This window comes from Petaurus breviceps, unplaced genomic scaffold (assembly GCF_028583685.1).
Source record: "Petaurus breviceps papuanus isolate PSGF00001 unplaced genomic scaffold, PetGlider_PUasm1.0 186, whole genome shotgun sequence".
NCBI lineage: Eukaryota > Metazoa > Chordata > Mammalia > Diprotodontia > Petauridae > Petaurus > Petaurus breviceps.
The window spans coordinates 21,238,025-21,257,667 of NW_027185798.1; the positions used below are offsets into that span (position 1 = coordinate 21,238,025).

The 19,643-nt window shown below is 37.8% G+C and overlaps 1 protein-coding gene across 1 annotated transcript in view; it reads right to left on the reverse strand.

Moving 5' to 3' along the window:
• TAOK1 (TAO kinase 1) overlaps nt 1-19,643 on the reverse strand; it is a 152,425-nt gene that overhangs the window by 60,396 nt on the left and 72,386 nt on the right. The window contains 2 exon segments of the mRNA XM_069089753.1: nt 1,853-1,924; nt 14,766-14,992. Of these exon segments, the coding sequence (XP_068945854.1) occupies nt 1,853-1,924; nt 14,766-14,897 (204 nt within the window). The 5' untranslated portion in view covers nt 14,898-14,992.

Sequence of the window (19,643 nt, forward strand, 5' to 3'; positions counted from 1 at the left end):
GGATAAAGAAAGAAAGAAAGAAAGAAAGAAAGAAAGAAAGAAAGAAAGAAAGAAAGAAGGAAGGAAGGAAGGAAGGAAGGAAGGAAGGAAGGAAGGAAGGAAGAGAGAAAGAAAGGAACAATACATACCACTTTCTGTGGTAGTAAAAAAAAAAAAAAAAAAAAAAAACCAACCCAAATAAAGTATGCTCCCACAGACTAGGGACAGGCTGAATGAACTGTGGCAGATAAATGTAAGGAAATATAATGCAACAAGAAATTACAAACATAAGGAATTCAGAGAAACATGAACTAATCAAAAGTGAAATAAATACATGCATACACACAAAGACAACAATAATGTAAATTTAAAAATAAAAGGAAACCAAAAAACAGAAAACAGAATAAAGAGAGATATAGAGACAGGTCTCAGACATAGTCATGACGTAAGAAATTTAGAGTTGGAAGAAACATTACAGGTCAATCAAGTTTAACTCTCAGTTTCATGGATGAAAATGAATAAGCCCAAGTAAATGTAGTGACTTGCCCAAATGGTCAAAACAGGATTCCTGTTGGGGTTCTTTTAACTCCAAATCCAGTATTTCATCCACTGTACCACCATGCTGTCAACCTTACCAGTTTTTGTTTAACTATTTTTTTACAAGGGAAGATTTGATCTATGGGCGGTAAGATGAGGCTTGCCTAAAACTAAAACTGTGGTATAAAAGTAAAGATATCAATAAAACTTACTTTACTATTTTGCTTTTGTTTTTTGCTTTTTGGAGGGAGGAAGGTAGGGCAATTGGGATTAAGGTACTAGCCCGAGGTCACACTTTTTTATGTTAAGTGTCTGAGGCCTGTTCGCATTCAGGTCCTCCAGACTCCAGGGCCAGTGCTCTATTCACTGCACCACCTAACCACCCTTGTTTTTTTTTTTTTTAAAGACATGTAAGAGGGCAAGGACAAAGTCTTCAAAGGCAACTCTGTTAAGAGACAGGAACATGAGAAGACAAGGAAGTAAAAAAAGATATGGGCACAGAACTACATCCATGCTACATCATGGAAGTCAAAGGAGACCAAGTATCTAGGAGTGGTTAGTTCACAGTGTCAAAATAAAAAGGCCACAGGGTTGGGCTATAAGGAAGTAATTAACAACTTCTGGGAGAATAATTTCAGCACAGCAGAGATGGAAAGAGAAGTCAAAGTGCAAGGGTTTGAAGGAGTCAGTGGGTTTTCAATTGAGGAAATGGAAACATTGTCCATTTGCCTTCATTAATTTTTTTTTGGCCTTCATTAATTTTAAAATGTGTTTGTCTCACTATTAAGTAATTAAGAAAGCAACTATTTGCCCATTTTTAAGGTTACATTAAGAGCTGACTTATCAGGCCTTCTATCAATGGGGACTGTCTATTACTATACACAGTATTACACTGGCAGTACAGTGAGTGACTATTCACGAGAGTGACCCTAAGGTAACCTCACAGTATTAGCTGAGCCTTTGAGAAAAGCACAAAATTCAAAAGGTATTCTCTGTCAGTGTGTTTATAGGATCATAGAATCACAATGAGAGCTGAGAGGGACCCTGGAGGCCACCTAGTCCAACTGTCTCTTTGACAGATGAGGAAACTCAGGCCCACAGAGGCTGAGGAACTTAACCCAAACTGTACAAAGTTGTAGAGCTGAAAGCAGGGCCTGAATCCTGACCCCAAATTCAGGGTTCTTTTCACCACATTATCAGGTTATTCTGCAGTATTCTACCCTTTTTGATACACACAATGTTTGGTTTAACAAGTTATATAAGCGTATCCAGAGTATTTGGTTTCCTGATCAATCCAGTGTCAGAGTTTAGCATAAACACAAATCCTTTCACATACCTCATTGGACTGCTTTCCACTATAAGACATTTTCTTGATGGCCACCACTTCATTGGTACGCACATCCCGTGCCTGCAATAGCATAAAGAAAAGGGTTACTATGCCATTTCACACATTTCTAAAACAATGGAATCTGTGAAATCATTTCTCCAAATTAAACAGTGGTCCTTCCCTGGTCCCTGATTCCTGCTTCTGGTCCCAAATAACCAATGTGCCTACTATGCCACACCGCCCACTCTCCTCTACTGCAGGAGATTTCGTAGTTTTATTTTGAGACTTTCGAAAAACAAAAGGGGGGCGGGGGGAGGGGGGTGAGTGGGTGAGTCAGTTGGTCGGTGTAGTTGCTACAATAACTGCATGTATTTTACTCACTGAAAGACTAGTCAGGCAGGGAGAAAGTTGAATAAAAGTATCTTTCCTCAATGTATTCTACCAGTACAGACTTCCATTAACTGATATTGAGTGGAGTGAGCAGAACCAGAACATTGTACAAAGGAAAAGCAACACTGTACGAAGAGAAATACAACAATCCAAGACAACTCCCAAAGCCTCCTGATGGAGAATGCCGTCCACATCCAGAGAAAGAACTGATGGACTCTGAATGCAGAGTGAAGCAGACTGTTTTCACTTTGGTTTTTGTTTTCTTTCTTATGGTTCTTCCTTTTTGTTCTGATTTTTCTTTCACAACATGTCTAATGTGAAAATATGATTAATATGATTGTACATGTATAACCTATATAAGATTGCTTGCTGTGTTGGGGAGGGAGAGTAAGAAAAATTTTAAGAACTCAAAATCTTACAAAAGTCAACGCTGAAACTATTTTTACATATAACTGGAAAAAAATAAAATACTATTAAATGGAGAAAAAAAAAACATTTTACCAGTTAGAAATTCAGAACGATTTATGAACTTTCTAGCAAAGTCCAGTCTAGTCTCTATAGTTTGGCCCAGTGTGTCACTATCCAATTCTAGTGGAGGAAGGGAGAAGAGTGAGGAAAAAATATAAGAGAAAGAGAGGGCTATAGCTACTTTTCTTCTCCACCTCTCTTATTAGTGGGCATCTTTTCTCTCAGAAATGAGCATGTGTGCATCACTGATACACTGTTTCCTCAAAACCCCCAACCCTGGACTTTAGGGGTAGTGTGAAGGAAAAGACTAATTTTCAACAGTTTTAAAAGATGCTTTGGGCTATACAGAGCATATCTGCTATACCAAACAGCAAGCAGGAAACCCAAAAGATCCAGGGAAGACAGACCTCAAGGAAGGAATAAATCAATAAGGGGCAATGGAAGAGGCAGGAACACACACCAACTAAGGAAGCACACAAGTAAGCTGTAGTGATCACTGGGCAAGCCCAAGATGGCATCCCTATCACAGTGTGAGGCTTCTAGGGATATGCGCAGTGCTGTCAGTGTGTGCTTCTTTACATTTTAACCCCTTGCCCCCTGGTAGTACTCACCAATGACCCAACACAACTGCTAAATATAAGGCAGGTTCTGAGTTTAAAAGCATTCTGGCTAAAACAGCTCTGCTGATTACTCCCTGGGTGGCAAAAACTCTCCCTATTTTATCTTTCCTTTTACTCTCCAAACAAAAAGCTAAAACAGAAATAAAAATGAAATAAAATTTAATTAGCTCAGAATTAAGTGGGGAAAAGGTCAGTCTGTATTCAAGTATAAATTATGAATGCATATTTAAATTAAGAAATATACTCTAAATATAAGAGTGCTGAAAAAAAATCTTCCAAATATAGGCAGTCTCCAATTTATGATAGGATTTGGTTTTAAAAGTTCACTGGTTAGTTACACTGAAACATTGCTAAAAATACTGGATGAGTTTTTAACCATAATGCAGTTGCTATACCATAGAAATGCCACAGAAAAAAATAATACTGATGACATACCTGAAGTAAAATAGAGAAAACACAATTGAAAATGGTGTTTTTATTTATCTTTTATTTATATGTTTGCTTGGTTTTTGCCTTTCTTTTATTCAGAGCTTAACCCCAGTGCCAAGCATATGATGGGAACTTAGTAAACGTTAGTTGTCTTGACATGATCTTGAATGCCATTGCTTGAGGAAATGCAGGCTTTTATTTTTTTTATTATTTATTTTTAGTTTTCAACATTTCCTTTTATATTTTGAGTTCTAAATTTTCTCCCCCTCCCCAGCACAGCATGCAATCCAATATAGGCTCTACATGTACAATCATATTAAACATATTTCTACAGGAAATGCAGGTTTAATTACAGAACAAAGACAGAGAGATGGAGACTTTGGTGCAGGTTCCGAGAGGGGCTTCTGTTCAAGGCAAAATAACTCTGGTTTTTTATTGCCTCTAATTTGCCTTCAAAACATAAAATTTTCCTTTTTCCTTGATAAAGATAGAGTACTAGTACTACTGTTTGTTTATTGGCCATAATTAAGATCTTGAGATTTGAAGGACTCACAAATAGAATAGAGCAGAAGGAGATACAAGTGAGTTTTCTTAAAATGACTGGAATCAGACCATAAATGTCACTTTTCCAATATCCTTATAACATAAAGAAAGCTTAGGCTCAGAGAGTAAAGTGACTAACTCAAAGTCACACAAATAGTTAACAGCAGGCCAGTCTGCCTGAGCACAGGACTACTTCCAAAACATAATATCACCCACTCTGGAAAAGGAGACTAGGGAGAATGTTGCATTGTGAGAGCTGGTTCAAAGAACAATTAAACTGTGAGTACTAAAGACAGAAAAAAGTCGTAGGTAAGCATACAAATCATTTAACCATTTGGAGAATCTAGTTTCCGGATTAAATTCTAAGTCTCTTTAAAGAATTTGCTAAGAGATGTGTAGACACATTCCAGAGAAGACAAGAAAGGAGAATGGACCTGGCCATAAGCTGATGCTGCTGGCCTCGGACAGCAGGGAAAACCTTTGGACTAGAAGCCATCATAGCAGTCAGGTGAAAGGCTGGCTTAGGAGACGGGGAGATATCTGTTATCAGTATGTACAATAAATATGCAGGTCAAGTATTCAAAGTTTGATGACTACCTACAGATTGTGTGGCTTAGGAGGTCCTTAGGGAAACTGATGTATGAATAAATTAAGAATGGTTTGTAATCAATATATTATTTGAATTCCAAAGGTTCTGAAGACTATTTAGGTCTTAATTTTTAAAAGTTTGGCATAAACAATATTATAATGGGATAATTAGTTTGCTTTCTTGATGAACAATGCAAAGTATAATTAGCCTAGCCCACTGGTGGCTCTACTGAATCCAATTAAATGGACATTATTTCTCTAAAGAGTTTATCTATTACATGCATCATCCCCATATCCCTTCAAGTTAAGTAACTAAGGGGCCAAATTACTCCTATGTTAAAGATGTAAAATCAGCAGCACAAAATGATCAAGTGACTTACTCAAAGTCACACAAGACTTGTGACGTTTGTCAATAAGTCACTTGATTCCTGGTTTAGTGCTCTGTTTGCCCAATTATCTCATGGACATCTACTATCACCAGAGACTCAAGGTCAAATTTCTCAATCTGTTGATCTAGACAGGTAGTCTCTTCTGCTATACAAGATTCTTGGGTTCAGCTTCAAAGACATATTCTGATACTGTCTTCTTGATTGTTTTGCCTTATTGAAAACATTTCTATTTTTAAAATCAGCATTCATATCCCTTCTGAACACACTTCATTCAAAGGTGCTCCCCTCTCCTAATTAAATTTTTTAAAAAGAGTTGTAGAAAAAGCACAACTCCCTGCAGTTAGAAATGTGATGAGAGACACAAAGATAAAAAAACATAGGTACGAATAGGTTAGGTACACAAGACACAGTAGTCAAGAATTATAGCAATCTACCATTTGATGAACCCAAAGACCCCAGCTTCTGGGATAAGAACTTACTATCTGACAAAAACTGCTGGGAAAACTGGAAAACAGTATGGCAGAAACTGGGCATAGACCAATGTCTGACACGATATATCAAAATAAAGTCCAAATAGGTACACAATTTAGATATAAAGGCTGATACTATAAACAAATTAGGGGAGCAAGGAGGAGTTTATCTGTCAGACTTATGGAGAATGGAGGAATTTATGACCAAACAAGAGAGGGAGAATATTATTAAATGCAAAATGGATTATTTTAATTATACTAAATTGAGAAGTTTTTGTATAAACAAAGCCAATGTGACCAAGATTAGGGGAGAAGCAGAAAACTGTGAAAGAATTTTCACAACCAATGTCTCTGATAAAGGTCACATTTCTAAACAATAGAGAGAACAGAGTCAAATTTACAAGAATACAAGTCCTTCCCCAATTGATAAAAGGTCAAAGGATATGAATTGACAGTTTTCGGATGAAGTAATTAAAACTATCTATAGTCATATGAAAAAAGATGCTATTAAACAGATCCAAACAAATGAAAGAATAGAAGGCAATGTGAAATATCTCATGGGAAAAACCACTGACCTGGAAAATAGATCCAGGAGAGATCATTTAAAAATTATTGGACTACCTGAAAGCCATTATCAAAGTAAGAACCTAGAAATCATCCTCCAGGAAGTTCTCAAAGAAAACTGCCCTGATGTTTTAGAACCAGAGGGCAAAATAGAAATTGAAAGAATCTAGCGATCACCTGCTGAAAAAGATCCCAAAAAGAAAACTCCTAGGAATATTATAGCCAGGTTCCGGAATTACCAGATTAAGGAGAGAATATTACAAGCAGCCAGGAAGAAACAATTTGAATGTTGTGGAAACACAATCAGGATAACCCAGGATCTGGCAGCTTCTACACTGAGGGATCGAAGGGCTTGGAATATGATATTCTGGAGGTCAAAGGAGCTGGGATTAAAACCAAGAGTCACCTACCCAGCAACACTAAGTATCATGTTTCAGGGGAAAATATGGTCATTCAGTGGAATAGAGGACTTTCAAGAATTCTTGCTGAAAAAACCAGAGTTGAATAGAAAATCTGACATTCAGATACAAGAAGCAACAGAAGCATGAGAAGGTAAATAAGGAAAAGAAATCATAAGGAACTTATCAAAGTTGAACTATTAACATTCCTACATGGAAAAACAATAATTGTAACTTATGAAACTTTTCTCAGTAGTTGAAGGGAATAGAAATATATATATATGTATCTATATATGAGGGTATATGGGCATATGAATACATATGTGAATGTGTGTATATATGTTTACAGGTATACATAGATAGAGGTCACAGGACCAATTTAATAGGAAGGGATAATACTTAACAGGTGAAATTAAGAGGTGAGAGAGAAATACAATGAGAGGAGATGGGGAGAGACAGAATGGGGTAAATTATCTCATATAGAAGAGGCAAGGGAAAATGGTTACAATGGAGGGGAAGAATAGGAAGGCAAAAGGGAATGGGTCCACCTTATTCTCACTGAATTTGACTTGGGGAGGGAATGAAATACACAGTAAATAGGGTATCTCACCCTACAGGAGAGTAGGGGGAAGGGGATGAGAGGGAAAATGATGGAAGGGAGGGCAGGCTGGGGGGGAGAGAAGGGAGGGAAATATAGTCAGTCTTTCACAATATATCTACTATGTTATTGTTTTGTATTAGCCATACATGTCCAACCTATACTGAACTGCGTATCTTCCCAGTAAAGGTGGGAGACAAGGGAGGAAGGGAATGAATCTGGAATTCAAAGTTTTAAAATCAAATACTCAAATATATATACTATTATTAATACTATTTTACATGTAACTGGGAAATAAGATATACAGGCACTGGGGCATAGAGATCCACTGGAAAAGTCAAAAGGGGTATGGGAGAAAATATGGGAGAGAGCAAATTGGAGGAGGGGATACCCTGTAGGACTGCTATTTTGGGGTAGTGGGTAGGGGAAAAACGGGGAGAAAATTTGTAACTCAAAATATGGTGGAAATGAATGATGTAAATCAGAAGTTAATGAAGTATTTGAAAAAAAAAAAGAAACAAACATCCCTATTTGGGATTAAAATCTTTTTAATAAAAGCAACAAGTCATTCACACAGGCAAAAAAAAAAGGAAATGATGAACAGGCAGACTTCAGAAAAACCTGGAAAGAATTATATGAACTGATGCTGGGTGAACTGAGCAGAACCAGGAGAAGATTGTACACAGTAATAGCCATAGTGTTTGATGGCTGATTTTGACAGACTTAGCCCTTCTCAGCAATGCAAGGACCCAAAACAATTCCACAGGACTCATAATGGAAAATGCCATCCATATCCAGAGAAAGAATTATAGTCTGAATGCAGAGTGAAGCAGACTATTTTCTGTTTTGTTTTGCTTTTTTTCTTTCTCATGGTTTCTCCCATTTCTTATAATTCTTCTATACAACATGACTAATGTGAAAATAAATTTAACGGGAATGTATATGTAGAGCCTCTATTAGATTGCATGCTATCTTGGAGAGGGAAGGGGGAAGGAGGGGGAGAAAATTTAAAACTTATGGAAGTCAATGTTTAAAACTAAAAAGAAATAAACTAACAAAAAATATGCAGGTAAGGCAAGCGTAAAGACTAAAAAGAAGGAATGTTTTAAGAGTGGATTCTTTAACAATGACTAACCACAGCCTAACCTAGAAATATATTATTTAAACTAACAATATGAATTGAAAAACAGGAGAAAGTATTTAATTCTCAATGGTAAAATGAAAAAAACTTTTACATTATTATTAAACTCTAAAGTAATGAGGTAGAAAGTCAATCTGAACTAAACACTACCACTGCTGTGATTTAAGTTAATTTTACATACAAACATGCATATACATATAACAACAGCAAGTTATCAATAATACTGGAACCAGTAAAAAAATTTTTAGCAAGCTCTAATTCTTTCACAGGTGAACAAAAACTTTCAAAGCTTTTTATTCATCCAAATATCCAAAACATGGGATTCTAGGCCTTAAAGGAGGAAAGTACTTTTCAAGATAAACCAGTTCAATACCTTCCTTTTATGGCTGAAGAAAACAGGCTTACCAAAGGTGAGTGACTTGCCCAGGTTGCACAGACAGTAAAGATAGCAGAGCTGAAAGTCAAACCTATGACTCACAGACTTCAGCCATTTTCACAATACTACAATATTCTGGCAAAATAAATATTTCTGAAAGAGTCCACAAAGATTCCTGATCTTGCTAAGATTCAACTATTTCTAATTTACCGGGACTTACAGGTCTCACTATGAAATTTGTACCTGAACTGTTAACAATTCATTTTTTTTAAACAAACATGAACATACTTTTTATACTTTTAGACATTCTACCTTTCTATTCTTAATTAGAATTAAAGAGAAAACTAGACATGATTCAAGTTGTTGCAAGAACTCTATCCATGAAGATTAGCTAGTTATGATTTATTCCACAAAGGAATAGTTCCAGAACGATTTGAGCTTTTTCTCCTTCAAGTGACTAAAAACAAATCAGTACTTAATGTCAGAGCTCATCTCAGAGAGTTTGACCCTTTTGTACATGTAAGAAAGGTGAAGTGACTTGCTCAAAGCTAGTGGCAAAGTTGGCATCCAAATGTAGATCTTTTGACTTACATTCTCCAAATAGCTACATCTTACACAGAAATAGCCTTCTTCCTAATAACTGTTTCCAAAAACATTCCTCCTTCTTTTTAAAACACTGAAATGTGAATGTCCAGTAAAATTCCCCTTCGTTGCCCCACTGGAGAATGGCAGTGAACCCTGTGTTCTCAAACACTCTGCCAGTGGAGCTTAAGTTCTGCACAATTTACCATACTGGAAAGTGGTAGGAACCTCTTGTCAAACCACCAGTCTAGCTTAATCATGAGAGATTCATCATTGGCCTGGCTATAGACTAATGAATTTTTTAAATCATAGTACATAGGCGAGGCTTTGAAGGCATGTGAATTCCAATTTCTATTTGTTTCCCCATTTTATAATCACAACTAGCGAGTTCTGAATATAGGAAAAAGCACAGTAATAAGTGCTTACTGTATCCAAAGTACTACTAAGAGCTGGACATACAAATTGGAAGCTTCAGCAGCCAGTCAAGAAGCCACAAATCTAAAGAACTGGTGATGCAGAAGGAACACCCATCTAAAGCTTCAGAATAGCTAAATTCAAATCTGGAAGTCTGAATTTATTTTATTAGGACCGTTATAAAAGCTATTTAAGAATTTTACCTAGATAACTGAAAAGACGTTTTCAAAGTAATCTCTTCTTGAGCACCTACTATGTGCCTGGCATTTAGTCAAATTGCCCTATAGTATCTGAAAGGGAAAGGCAACCAATTCAATTCAAACACTCATGAGCCTTGAATTTCAGGGCAGGGAGTCTGAATTTAATTCCACAGGCAAAAATTCAATTCAACAAATACATTATTGATAGGGAGTTACTAAAGAGTTTGGATCTGAGTAGGACCCTAATTTCACCTGTGCGCAAAGGATAGGAGACTGATTAGAGGCAAAACTAGAACAAGGCCATCAGAGCTTTGTCCCAGGGTGCTGACATGGAATGGATGAACTCCCCTCTCTGGTCAAACTGCCCTCCCCATGGTCTATATTCCTCCAAACTCCCCTAGGGGAAAGAGCTGCAACTCTAGCTTAAACCTTTATCACTTCTTGCTGGGTCTTTTGCAATACTTTTCTGCACTGTCTCCCTCCCTTAAGAACTGATCCTCCACTATTAAGGATAATCCTCTATTCTGACTCTCTCACTGCCCTGCTCAAGAATCCTTAATACCTCCCTATTACCTTCAGGATCATCTACAAAGCTTCTCTGTTTGGTATTTAAAGCCTTTTATAAACTGGTCTTTCCAGCCTATTACATATTACATCCTCTATGGTTCATACGCTATATAGTCCAGCCAAACTGTCATGGCCTTCTTGCTGTTCTTTTTTTTTTTTTTTTTTGGCCTTTTGGAGGGCAATTGGGGTTAAGTAACTTGCCCAAGGTTACACGGCTAGTTTTTTTGTGTGGGTGTTACGTGTCTGAGGCCAGAACCGAACTCAGGACCTCCTGAGGGCCGGTGCTTTACTCACTGCGCCCCCTTCTTGCTGTTCTTCATAGATACTACTCCATCAGCAGGTATGTGTAAACTAAAGCTGGAATAAGTAAGACTTCCTTTATTAAGATTATTAATACAAAACAGAGGTAACTTTAATGATCACTGTCTTAGCCTACTGGTCTGCTACAGTTGGTTTTCAATAAATATTTCTTGGTCAAGTTGATATAAAACTTTTTAAACACCTGTAACCAAAGTTTCAACTGAATTTAATTAGCTTTATTAGCTAATTGGCATTAGCCTCTACTGATTATGACTGCAAGTTAGCTACTCTGAGTGTTTGCTAATTTTTCTTTCTGCTTCTTAGATTTTTTCCTCAGAAAATAGCAACTTTTCAAAATTTATAAGGAATTAACTTGAGGACAATAGAAAATAATTTCCTTGGATTTAGGATCCTAATAGGAGCTAGGTTTTGGTGGGACATTTAATAGAAGTTGGTTGAATTAATTAATGAACCTTTTCTACAAGTTTAAAGACTATTAAATGACAGAAAAGAAAACAAAAGAAAACACAATGTATACTGGATAAGTGAATAGGAGAGACAGCTATTGCTTTACTACAACATTACCTTGGATTTTTTTGGTTGGTTAAACAATATTTGAAGTTAGTCTTCAAATTTCTTTCTTTCTTTCTTTTCCCCAGAGACATGATCTTAGATACTCTGGCATGCTAGAAAATGTTTTGGACTGGAGGCAGCCAGGAATGGATAGAACACTGGGCCTGAAGTCAAGAAGACCTAAGTTCAAATCCAATTTCAGATACTTACTAGCTGTGTGACCCTGGGCAAGTCATTTGGATGTATTTGCCTCAGTTTCCTCAACTGTAAAATGGATAATAATAGCAACTATTACCTCATAGGGTTGTTCTGAGGATCAAACAAAGTAATGCTGGCAAAGTGATTAGCACACTGTATAGCATGTAGTAGGTGCTTAATAAATGGTTGTTCTCTTGCCCAGTAGCCATAAAAGTCCTAGTTTGGAACCTATTATTTACAAATCAAATGACCTGGGAAAAGAACTTAACCATTATTAGCCTATGTGTCCTCATCTGTAAAATGAAGGAACTCCATAGGAAAACTTCTTACATACCCATTAGCATTAGGAACCTGTCTGTGGTTCTCCTCTGATAAAGAGGGGGAAAACACTTTTTTAAAAAAGGTGAAGAAAAATCAAAAATAAATAAAACCGAGGCAAACAGAAGATAATAAAAAAGAAAACAAAATAGAGATAATAAATGCCGCTCTTGTAGACTCTGAAGCTAGGAAACGCAAAATTCTCTTTTTCCAATGAACATTCAGCTCCCTAAAAGAAAGGGTGCCCCTCACTGGGCAAAACTAAGATTCCAGGAGAAGCTTCCTGAGGCCACAGCATCAGCTCTTCCATGACACACAGGAGGACAATAAAGAACAGTCACCTGTTTCTAGTATCCCCGAGGTAAAAGAGGCAGAAATCCAGAATTAAGGGACTGCTATCCCATTTCTGTTATCTTCACTATTCACATTTCATCAGTTTTTTGGAGAAAATGGTAACTCCTTGGCCATTTATTTCTGGTTGCAGAGGATCTCTGGCCTGTCCTTTGTCAGAACTCAGGGCTGGTTAAGCGAGCAAGATGCCTTCACTAACCAGCTGATCTGTGCTAAATCAATGTTATACTGAAATGCTTCTTGTAAAGTCACTCTACAGATTTTTCCTGATTAGGCAAATGGCTCTTAAAAGACTGATGTGATCACATTTTTCATTTTAAACAAAAAAAAATTTACTAAAAAAGAGCCTCAAAGCAGAATCAGAAAACAAAGAGTGCAGAAGAAAAAGATCTGGGTCCTGGCTAAAAGCGAGGGGAAGGAAAAAAGGGGGAAAAGGAACAGAATTTATTAAGCACCTACTCTGTGCCAGGCTCCATGCTTAGTGCTTTACAACTGTTATCTCATTTGATCTTCACAACTCCCTGAGAGGTAAAGGTTGTTATTATCCTAATTTTACAGTTAAGGAAACTGAGGCCCAGAGAGGAGAAGTTACTTGGTCAGTGTCACCCAGCTGGCAACAGTCTAGTCTCGGATTCTGCTACTTCCTGGCTATGGGACTCTGTCCATGTCATTTCTACTCTGCCTCAGTTTCCTTCTATGTAAAATGAGGAGACTGAACTGAATGATCTATGCGTTCTCTTTGATGGTATTTTGGTTAATGTTACAAATCTGACCCCAAACTTTGGTAAGTAGGCACAGCCTGTGGTTTACCTCACACCAGCACAAAGCCTCCGTTCTTCACGGTTGTCATATGCTCAAGTCTCCACATTATGAAGACAGGCTAGTTCATTTTAATTCTGAGCTAAACAGGGGGCTCTGAAGATAATCCCTGTTGAGGGTGGCTCTTGATTTCGATGACATCATAAAATCATTCTAAGAAATGGCACTACTATGTTAAACTAAGGATTTGGCATTTGGCCAGCAAGAGGCAAGAGCCCACTTTCCAATGATCCCACTGGCAGTGCCTCCTGATTTAGCAGACCCTGGAGAGCTGTTTTTGCTGAAGGGCTCAGCCCATAGCAGTTAGCCCAGTAATGAATCTTTTGAAACTGTAAGCCTTTCCATATTGATAAAAACTAAGTTTATACTCACTGTTAGAGCCTTGGAGAACCTGGGGTGACTTTTCTAGGTCCAAATATGACATCAGAGTAGGACTTGGTGGAGGAAATACTCTTACTAGGAAACTAAAAATCACATGTTCACTACATAACCTGAAATATCTAGGTTACACCAAAAAAAAAAAAAAGGCCCACAGCTCTCTTCAGTTGGCTTTACAAATTTCATGACAGTGATACATACAAGAATACCTCATTTTATTGTGATCTGAAGATGTTTTTGCTACAAATTGAAGGTTTGTGGAAACTCTATGTTGAGCAAGTTTAGGTGCTATTTTTCCAACAACATGCTCACACTGTGTCTCTGTGTCATGCTTTGGCAATTCTCTTGATATTTCAAACTTTTTCATTATTATTATATCTCTTATAGTGTGATCTGTGCACAATGATCTTTTATGTTACTACTGTAATTGTTTTGGGGTATAATGAACCGTACTCATATAAGATGGCACACTTAATAAATGTTGTGTGTGTTCTGTCTGCTCCAATTCTCTAATGTTCTCCCATCTCCCTCCCTATTCCCTGGGATACAACAACATTGAAGAAAATTACACAAACTTAGTTGATAAAGCAGCAGCAGGGTTTGAGAGGATTAACTCCCATTCTGAAAGAAGTTCTACTGTAGGTAAAATGCTATCAAACAACATAAAGTGCTACAGAGAAACTTTTTGCAAAAGGAAGAGTCAATCAATGTGACAAACTTCACTGCTGCCTTCCTTATTTTTAAGAAATTGCCACAGCTGCCCAACCTTCAGTAACCACTATTCTGCTCAGTCAAGCAGCCATCGACACTGAGGCAAGACCCTCCACCAGAAAAGAGATTATGACTCCCTGATGACTCACACGATGGTTGGATTTTTTAGCAATAAAGTACTTTTTCATTGAGGGATGTGCACTGTTGGACATAATACTGCTGCACGCCTAACAGTGTGTGTAACATCCTGTAAACATGACTTTTATATGTACTAGGACGCCAAAACATTCATGTGACATGCTTTACTGCAGTCACCGGCAACACTACTGAGGGATGCCTGTGTACGTAAAATATCAAAAAAAGAAAAAGAAAAGTAAAAGTAATAAGCTCCTTCCCTACCCAGATCACAAGCTTCCCGAGCAGGGCACTATTCTGAATTCTCTTTACTTTCCCCACATCATTTCATATTACGAATGTTCTCCATGAGGCACCAGCTTAGTAAATACTACTGCCTAGTATGATTATGGGATTACTCACAAAATACACGGCTCCAAAGCTCCCATGGCCTATCTCTCTTAGATCAGTGAAGAGCTTCTCTGGATCTTCTTTGAAGAAGAGCTCAGCGATTTCTGGGTCCTTCAGGCTGCCCGCTCGGCTAGTTGATGGCATCCTGCTGGGCAGTCAGCTATCTGACTATCTGGGCTTACACTGCTCTCCCAATCCTTGGTTCATCTGTATGAATGAAGCCACTTCTGCATTGACTACTATAAGAGAGAAAAGAAATTACATGTTAAGGAATAACAATGAACAGCCACAAAGGACTCTCCTAACATCTGGGGTGAGACGTGCCCATCCGATCTCTGCCTTGCTAAGGCACAGACCCCTGCACTTCTCAGTATTCTCTTCCCCCTTTCAATACACTGTATTTGTATAGACGGTATATATCCCTCAATGTTTCCCATGAGAAGAATGCAAACTCTCTAAGAGCTGCTTTTTTGTGGGGTGGACGGAGTACGGAGATATCTAGTATGGGACTCCGGATAAGCAAAGAGCAGGTTTCACATCAATATTCGCTGATGTGGTTTGAAATGCATGATAATCTATTATTATTGCTTTAGCACAAATTACCTAATAACAAAACAATTAGTAGCCACGAAAATTACCTAAGCTATTCTTAAATCCAACAGGTGTGTACCCACATCAACTAACTTAAAAAGATGAAATCTCTCTAAATTGACTATCAACAATCTTTTCTTTTTATGATTCAAAAGCCCTTTAAATAATATGAACCTGTTTTTTTTCTCTTGCAAAAGGGGGGAGGGAACCCTAATTTTTCATAATTTTCAGTCCATCAGCCAAGCCATATAATATTCTAAGTAACTGGAATAACTTTTACTTCTTAGACAGCAAATTTCACTGGTAAAAAAAAAAATTCAGAAATAAGAAAATTCCCTCAAGTAATGCAGGTTGGCACCTTCTCTGAACCTTATAGTCTTAGAGAACTGCCCAGACTACTCAGAGTCTAAATAACCCTGCCCAGGGTCACACAGTGTGTGTGTGTGTCTGTCAAAGGCAGTCTAGATCTTGCTGTCTCTAAGGCCAGCTCTCTATCCATGGTCACACTGCCTATGTAAAATTAAAAATTAGCAGAAGTGTACCAAAATTTAAAATATCTAAAATACTGCTATTTATTTTTTAAATTCCTTTGCCAATCTGTGCTGCTTGTATTCATGAAATAACACAGTGCATCAGAAAGAATGGGGTGCCAAGGTGGCCTGAAATATGTTCTAAACTCTGCCACTGCCTGACCTTACGACCTTGGACAAAATGCTGAATCTCTTGGGATCTCTACTTCCTCACTTATAAAATCAGGCCAACGGGTGTCCTGAGAGGCATCTGAAGAAGAGGTCATTACCTCCAGATAAAGAAGCTGAAGCAAAAAGACCATGGATAAATTATCCAGTCATCATTCTGTGACTATTTAAAATGATGTCCTCTGTGTCGGCCCCTGCTCCACCTAAAATCTGATTCTTGAAAAACCCAACCCTTAACAAAATTAAAAACTGAAGCCTCAAAATCAGCTACAATTGCAGTTTTCTAACCAGTTCCTATCAAATATTCACTTCAGCCACATATGTTATTCCTTTTAAATTCAAAAGCAGACTTATCCAAAACCATTTTACTTTTTCTCTTCCCATCTTTCTCTGGACAAGGTGTCTACTATATTATAATATGGGCAGTTTCAGTTTCCATGAGGTTTTCAAATTAACTGTGAAGCAAAGATTGAAAGATCTGAGCAAACCTACCCTAGTTCAATTTTTGTTACCATGATCTCTACTCTAGCCTTGTGTTTGAAACAAGAATATTTCTAAGAACCTCAATGGGCAGAGCAACACATCCTTTTAAAAAACTGTACTTTGCTTTTTCCTCTCTGCACACAGTGGCCACCTTTTGGGAGGGCAGTGGCAGTAGGGTCCAAAAGATGGGAAATTAACTGCAGCCACTAAATATTTGGGCCACTCATTTTAGCAGCTAACACAATCAACTCTATCACCCTTCAGCTTCCGCTTCCTGCCTCCCCCAGTAGAAGACTCCCAAAGCCAAGCACAGTCAAATGAGCACTGCCAAGACTGCACTCAGGCAGAATGCTGCCACAGCAACGGTGAAATCGGGAGCTGGACAAAGGCACTTGAAGCTCACTCAGTTTAAACAGCTGCCACAATCCACTGCAGGAAAAATGCTCCTGTGAAGGAGTTTCCAAGACAAAGTTAACTATAAACCCCATAATCATGTTTTCTTTCACATGAAGGGAAGGGGAGAAGCACAACTGAAGAAAATACAGCATCATTACAGCCTAAAACTCAAGTCAGAGGCTAGGCTGAAGAAGAGAAGCATTTGAATCTGATCTGAAAGGCCCCTACACTGTATACACATGCAAGCTTCTATATAACTAATACAAGCTAGTAAGATATATATTATTTCAAGTACTTAATATGTAGTGGGCCAAAAGCCACTAGTTAAATACAGTATTACTTTATTCTAAAAAGGAATGGGAAAGGAGAAGTAATCCACCTGGAATTATTAAAGAAACATCATGAGTAAAAGCAGAAGTTTAAGCCTATACTGAATTTCACTTGTGGCAGAAAATAGGAAAGGGTAATAATAAAGTGCATTTAAAAAAAACTGGGCGAAAGCTGGATAGTTTTGTCAATACCTGAGTAATTCACTTTTAAGAAAACTAGTTGAAATAAGTTGGGGGGGGAACAATTGTTTTTTCATCTCAGATCAAAATAATGAATAAATAGACTTTTTAACTTAAAAAAAAAAAAGGCAACTGTTTCACGTTTACAGCATGAAACCCAACAATGGACAATAACATCAGTCAAATGCAATTGAAAGGAGATGGGGGAAGGGAACTAATAATCAGAGTGCACTCAGTATGACTAGAGGAATGCTTCTTGGATCAGCAGTAATGATGTCATGTTGTTCATCTTTTAAGAAGCATCAAATTCTTACAAAAAGGACATTGTTGTTCAAAAGCAACTGCTTCAATCCCACAATTCCCTGTTCTCTACATCTGTTAATCAGACAGAGTCCAGGCTTGGAATCAGCCATGATCACAAATCATAATATTCTTGAAAGGAAAAAAAAATCACTCACCCCCAAAGATACAGTTGTTCCTCATTTTCTGACTTTTGTATATGCCTTTGAAAACGGACCAGGAAGCCATGTTTTTTACCAATACAAAAATGTATATGTAACTAGCTTACCAACAAGCATTATATAAAGCAATTTAATGCTTTGTTTCACCAGATTTTAAATGACAAAGAAAGTTAATTTCTACTACCAAAAAAAAGACCCTGAAAAGCTAATTCATCATAATTTAAAATGTACTAAATGACTCTTCTCAAATACAATTTGAACTTAATGTACAAACATACTTTCTGAGCATATCAATTGTATTAAGCAACTAAGTAGTGCATACTAATGCAGGGAAGAGTTGTCCTGGACTCCTCATTTTTACTCATCACATATCTAATCAACTGTCAGATCCTGTCATTTCTATTTCCACAATATGTCTGATCTGTTGCCATCTCTTTACTCACACTGGGCCATTCTAGGTGAGACCTTCATCACCTTTCAACTAGACCAGGAGTGGGGAACCTGTAGCCTCAAGGCCACATGTGTCCCTCTAGGACCTGAAGCATGGCCTGAATCCAAACTTGATTTGTTCTATGAAGTTTGGATTCAATCAAAGGGCCACACTTGAGGACCTAGAGCACCACATGTGGCTTCAGGGCTGCAGGTTCCCCACCCCGTCCCAGACTATTCCAACAGCATCCTATGACTGGTCCCTTCTCTTAATCCAACCTCCACACAACTGCCAAAATGACTTTCTTAACAAAAAGGTCTGATTATGATCATGCCCCCTTCCCTATGCACTGAGCTACAAAGGCCCCCTTACAGCCTTATGATCAAAAACCTAAGTCTATCCCTTTACAGCCTGATCCCAACCCACCTGTCCTGGATATTATACACGATTCTCCCTTAAGTCCTCACAGGGGTATAGTCTAATAAGCCTTTACATTTTGCTCCTGTTCAATCTCCACGACCTTTGCACTGGCTGTTGTTCATCTCTCCTCTTCCCCCCTCCCCCCACCTTTGTATCTCAGAATCCTTGTTTTCCTTCAAAACTCATCTTAATAGCTACCTTCCGCATGAGGCCTTTTCTGGACTTCTCAGTTGCTAATGTTTTAATGCCCTCCTTCATTATCTTACATTCAGTTTATATGTGCTCATACATTTAGATGGTGTCTCCCCAAGAACATGTAAGCTTCTTGAGGGCAAGGGCTATTCCAGTTTTGTCTTCATTAACCCCAATACCTAGCATGACACCTAGCACTCAACAAATACTTGGTTAATAACTAAAAGTCATATTCCAGGATTTCAAAAGATCTAGATTTTATCAGTAAGAGAAATCTCCATGTTTTCTCAGTTTCTGTGGCCAAAAAGTCATCACCTGAAAGTCAATTTCTGGAGCCTTTCTAAACTTAGCTGGGCTGGTCTTTCATCAAAAAAGTCTGTGGCTGGACCAATCCACCTTAAGTTAGTAGGACCTTTCATCTGAACTTGTCCTCTGCCAGCAAAAGAGAATTCTGAGTCAACTCTATTTCTCAAAGTACAGAAATAGGACTTTGTTGGAAAATGTCTACCAGAGTCAGTGAAGTATATTCTTCATAATAAAATCCTAATAATTGAACTGTGATCACATGTATCAATTTTGCTAGAGTCCTGAAATTTCGTAGATTTTTACAGAGTGGGGCATAAAATTCCATTGCAAATATTCTCCTAGTTCCCCACTGAATTCTATTAATATATTCAAGATACAAAAATTCAGCAAATGGGAAAAAGAAC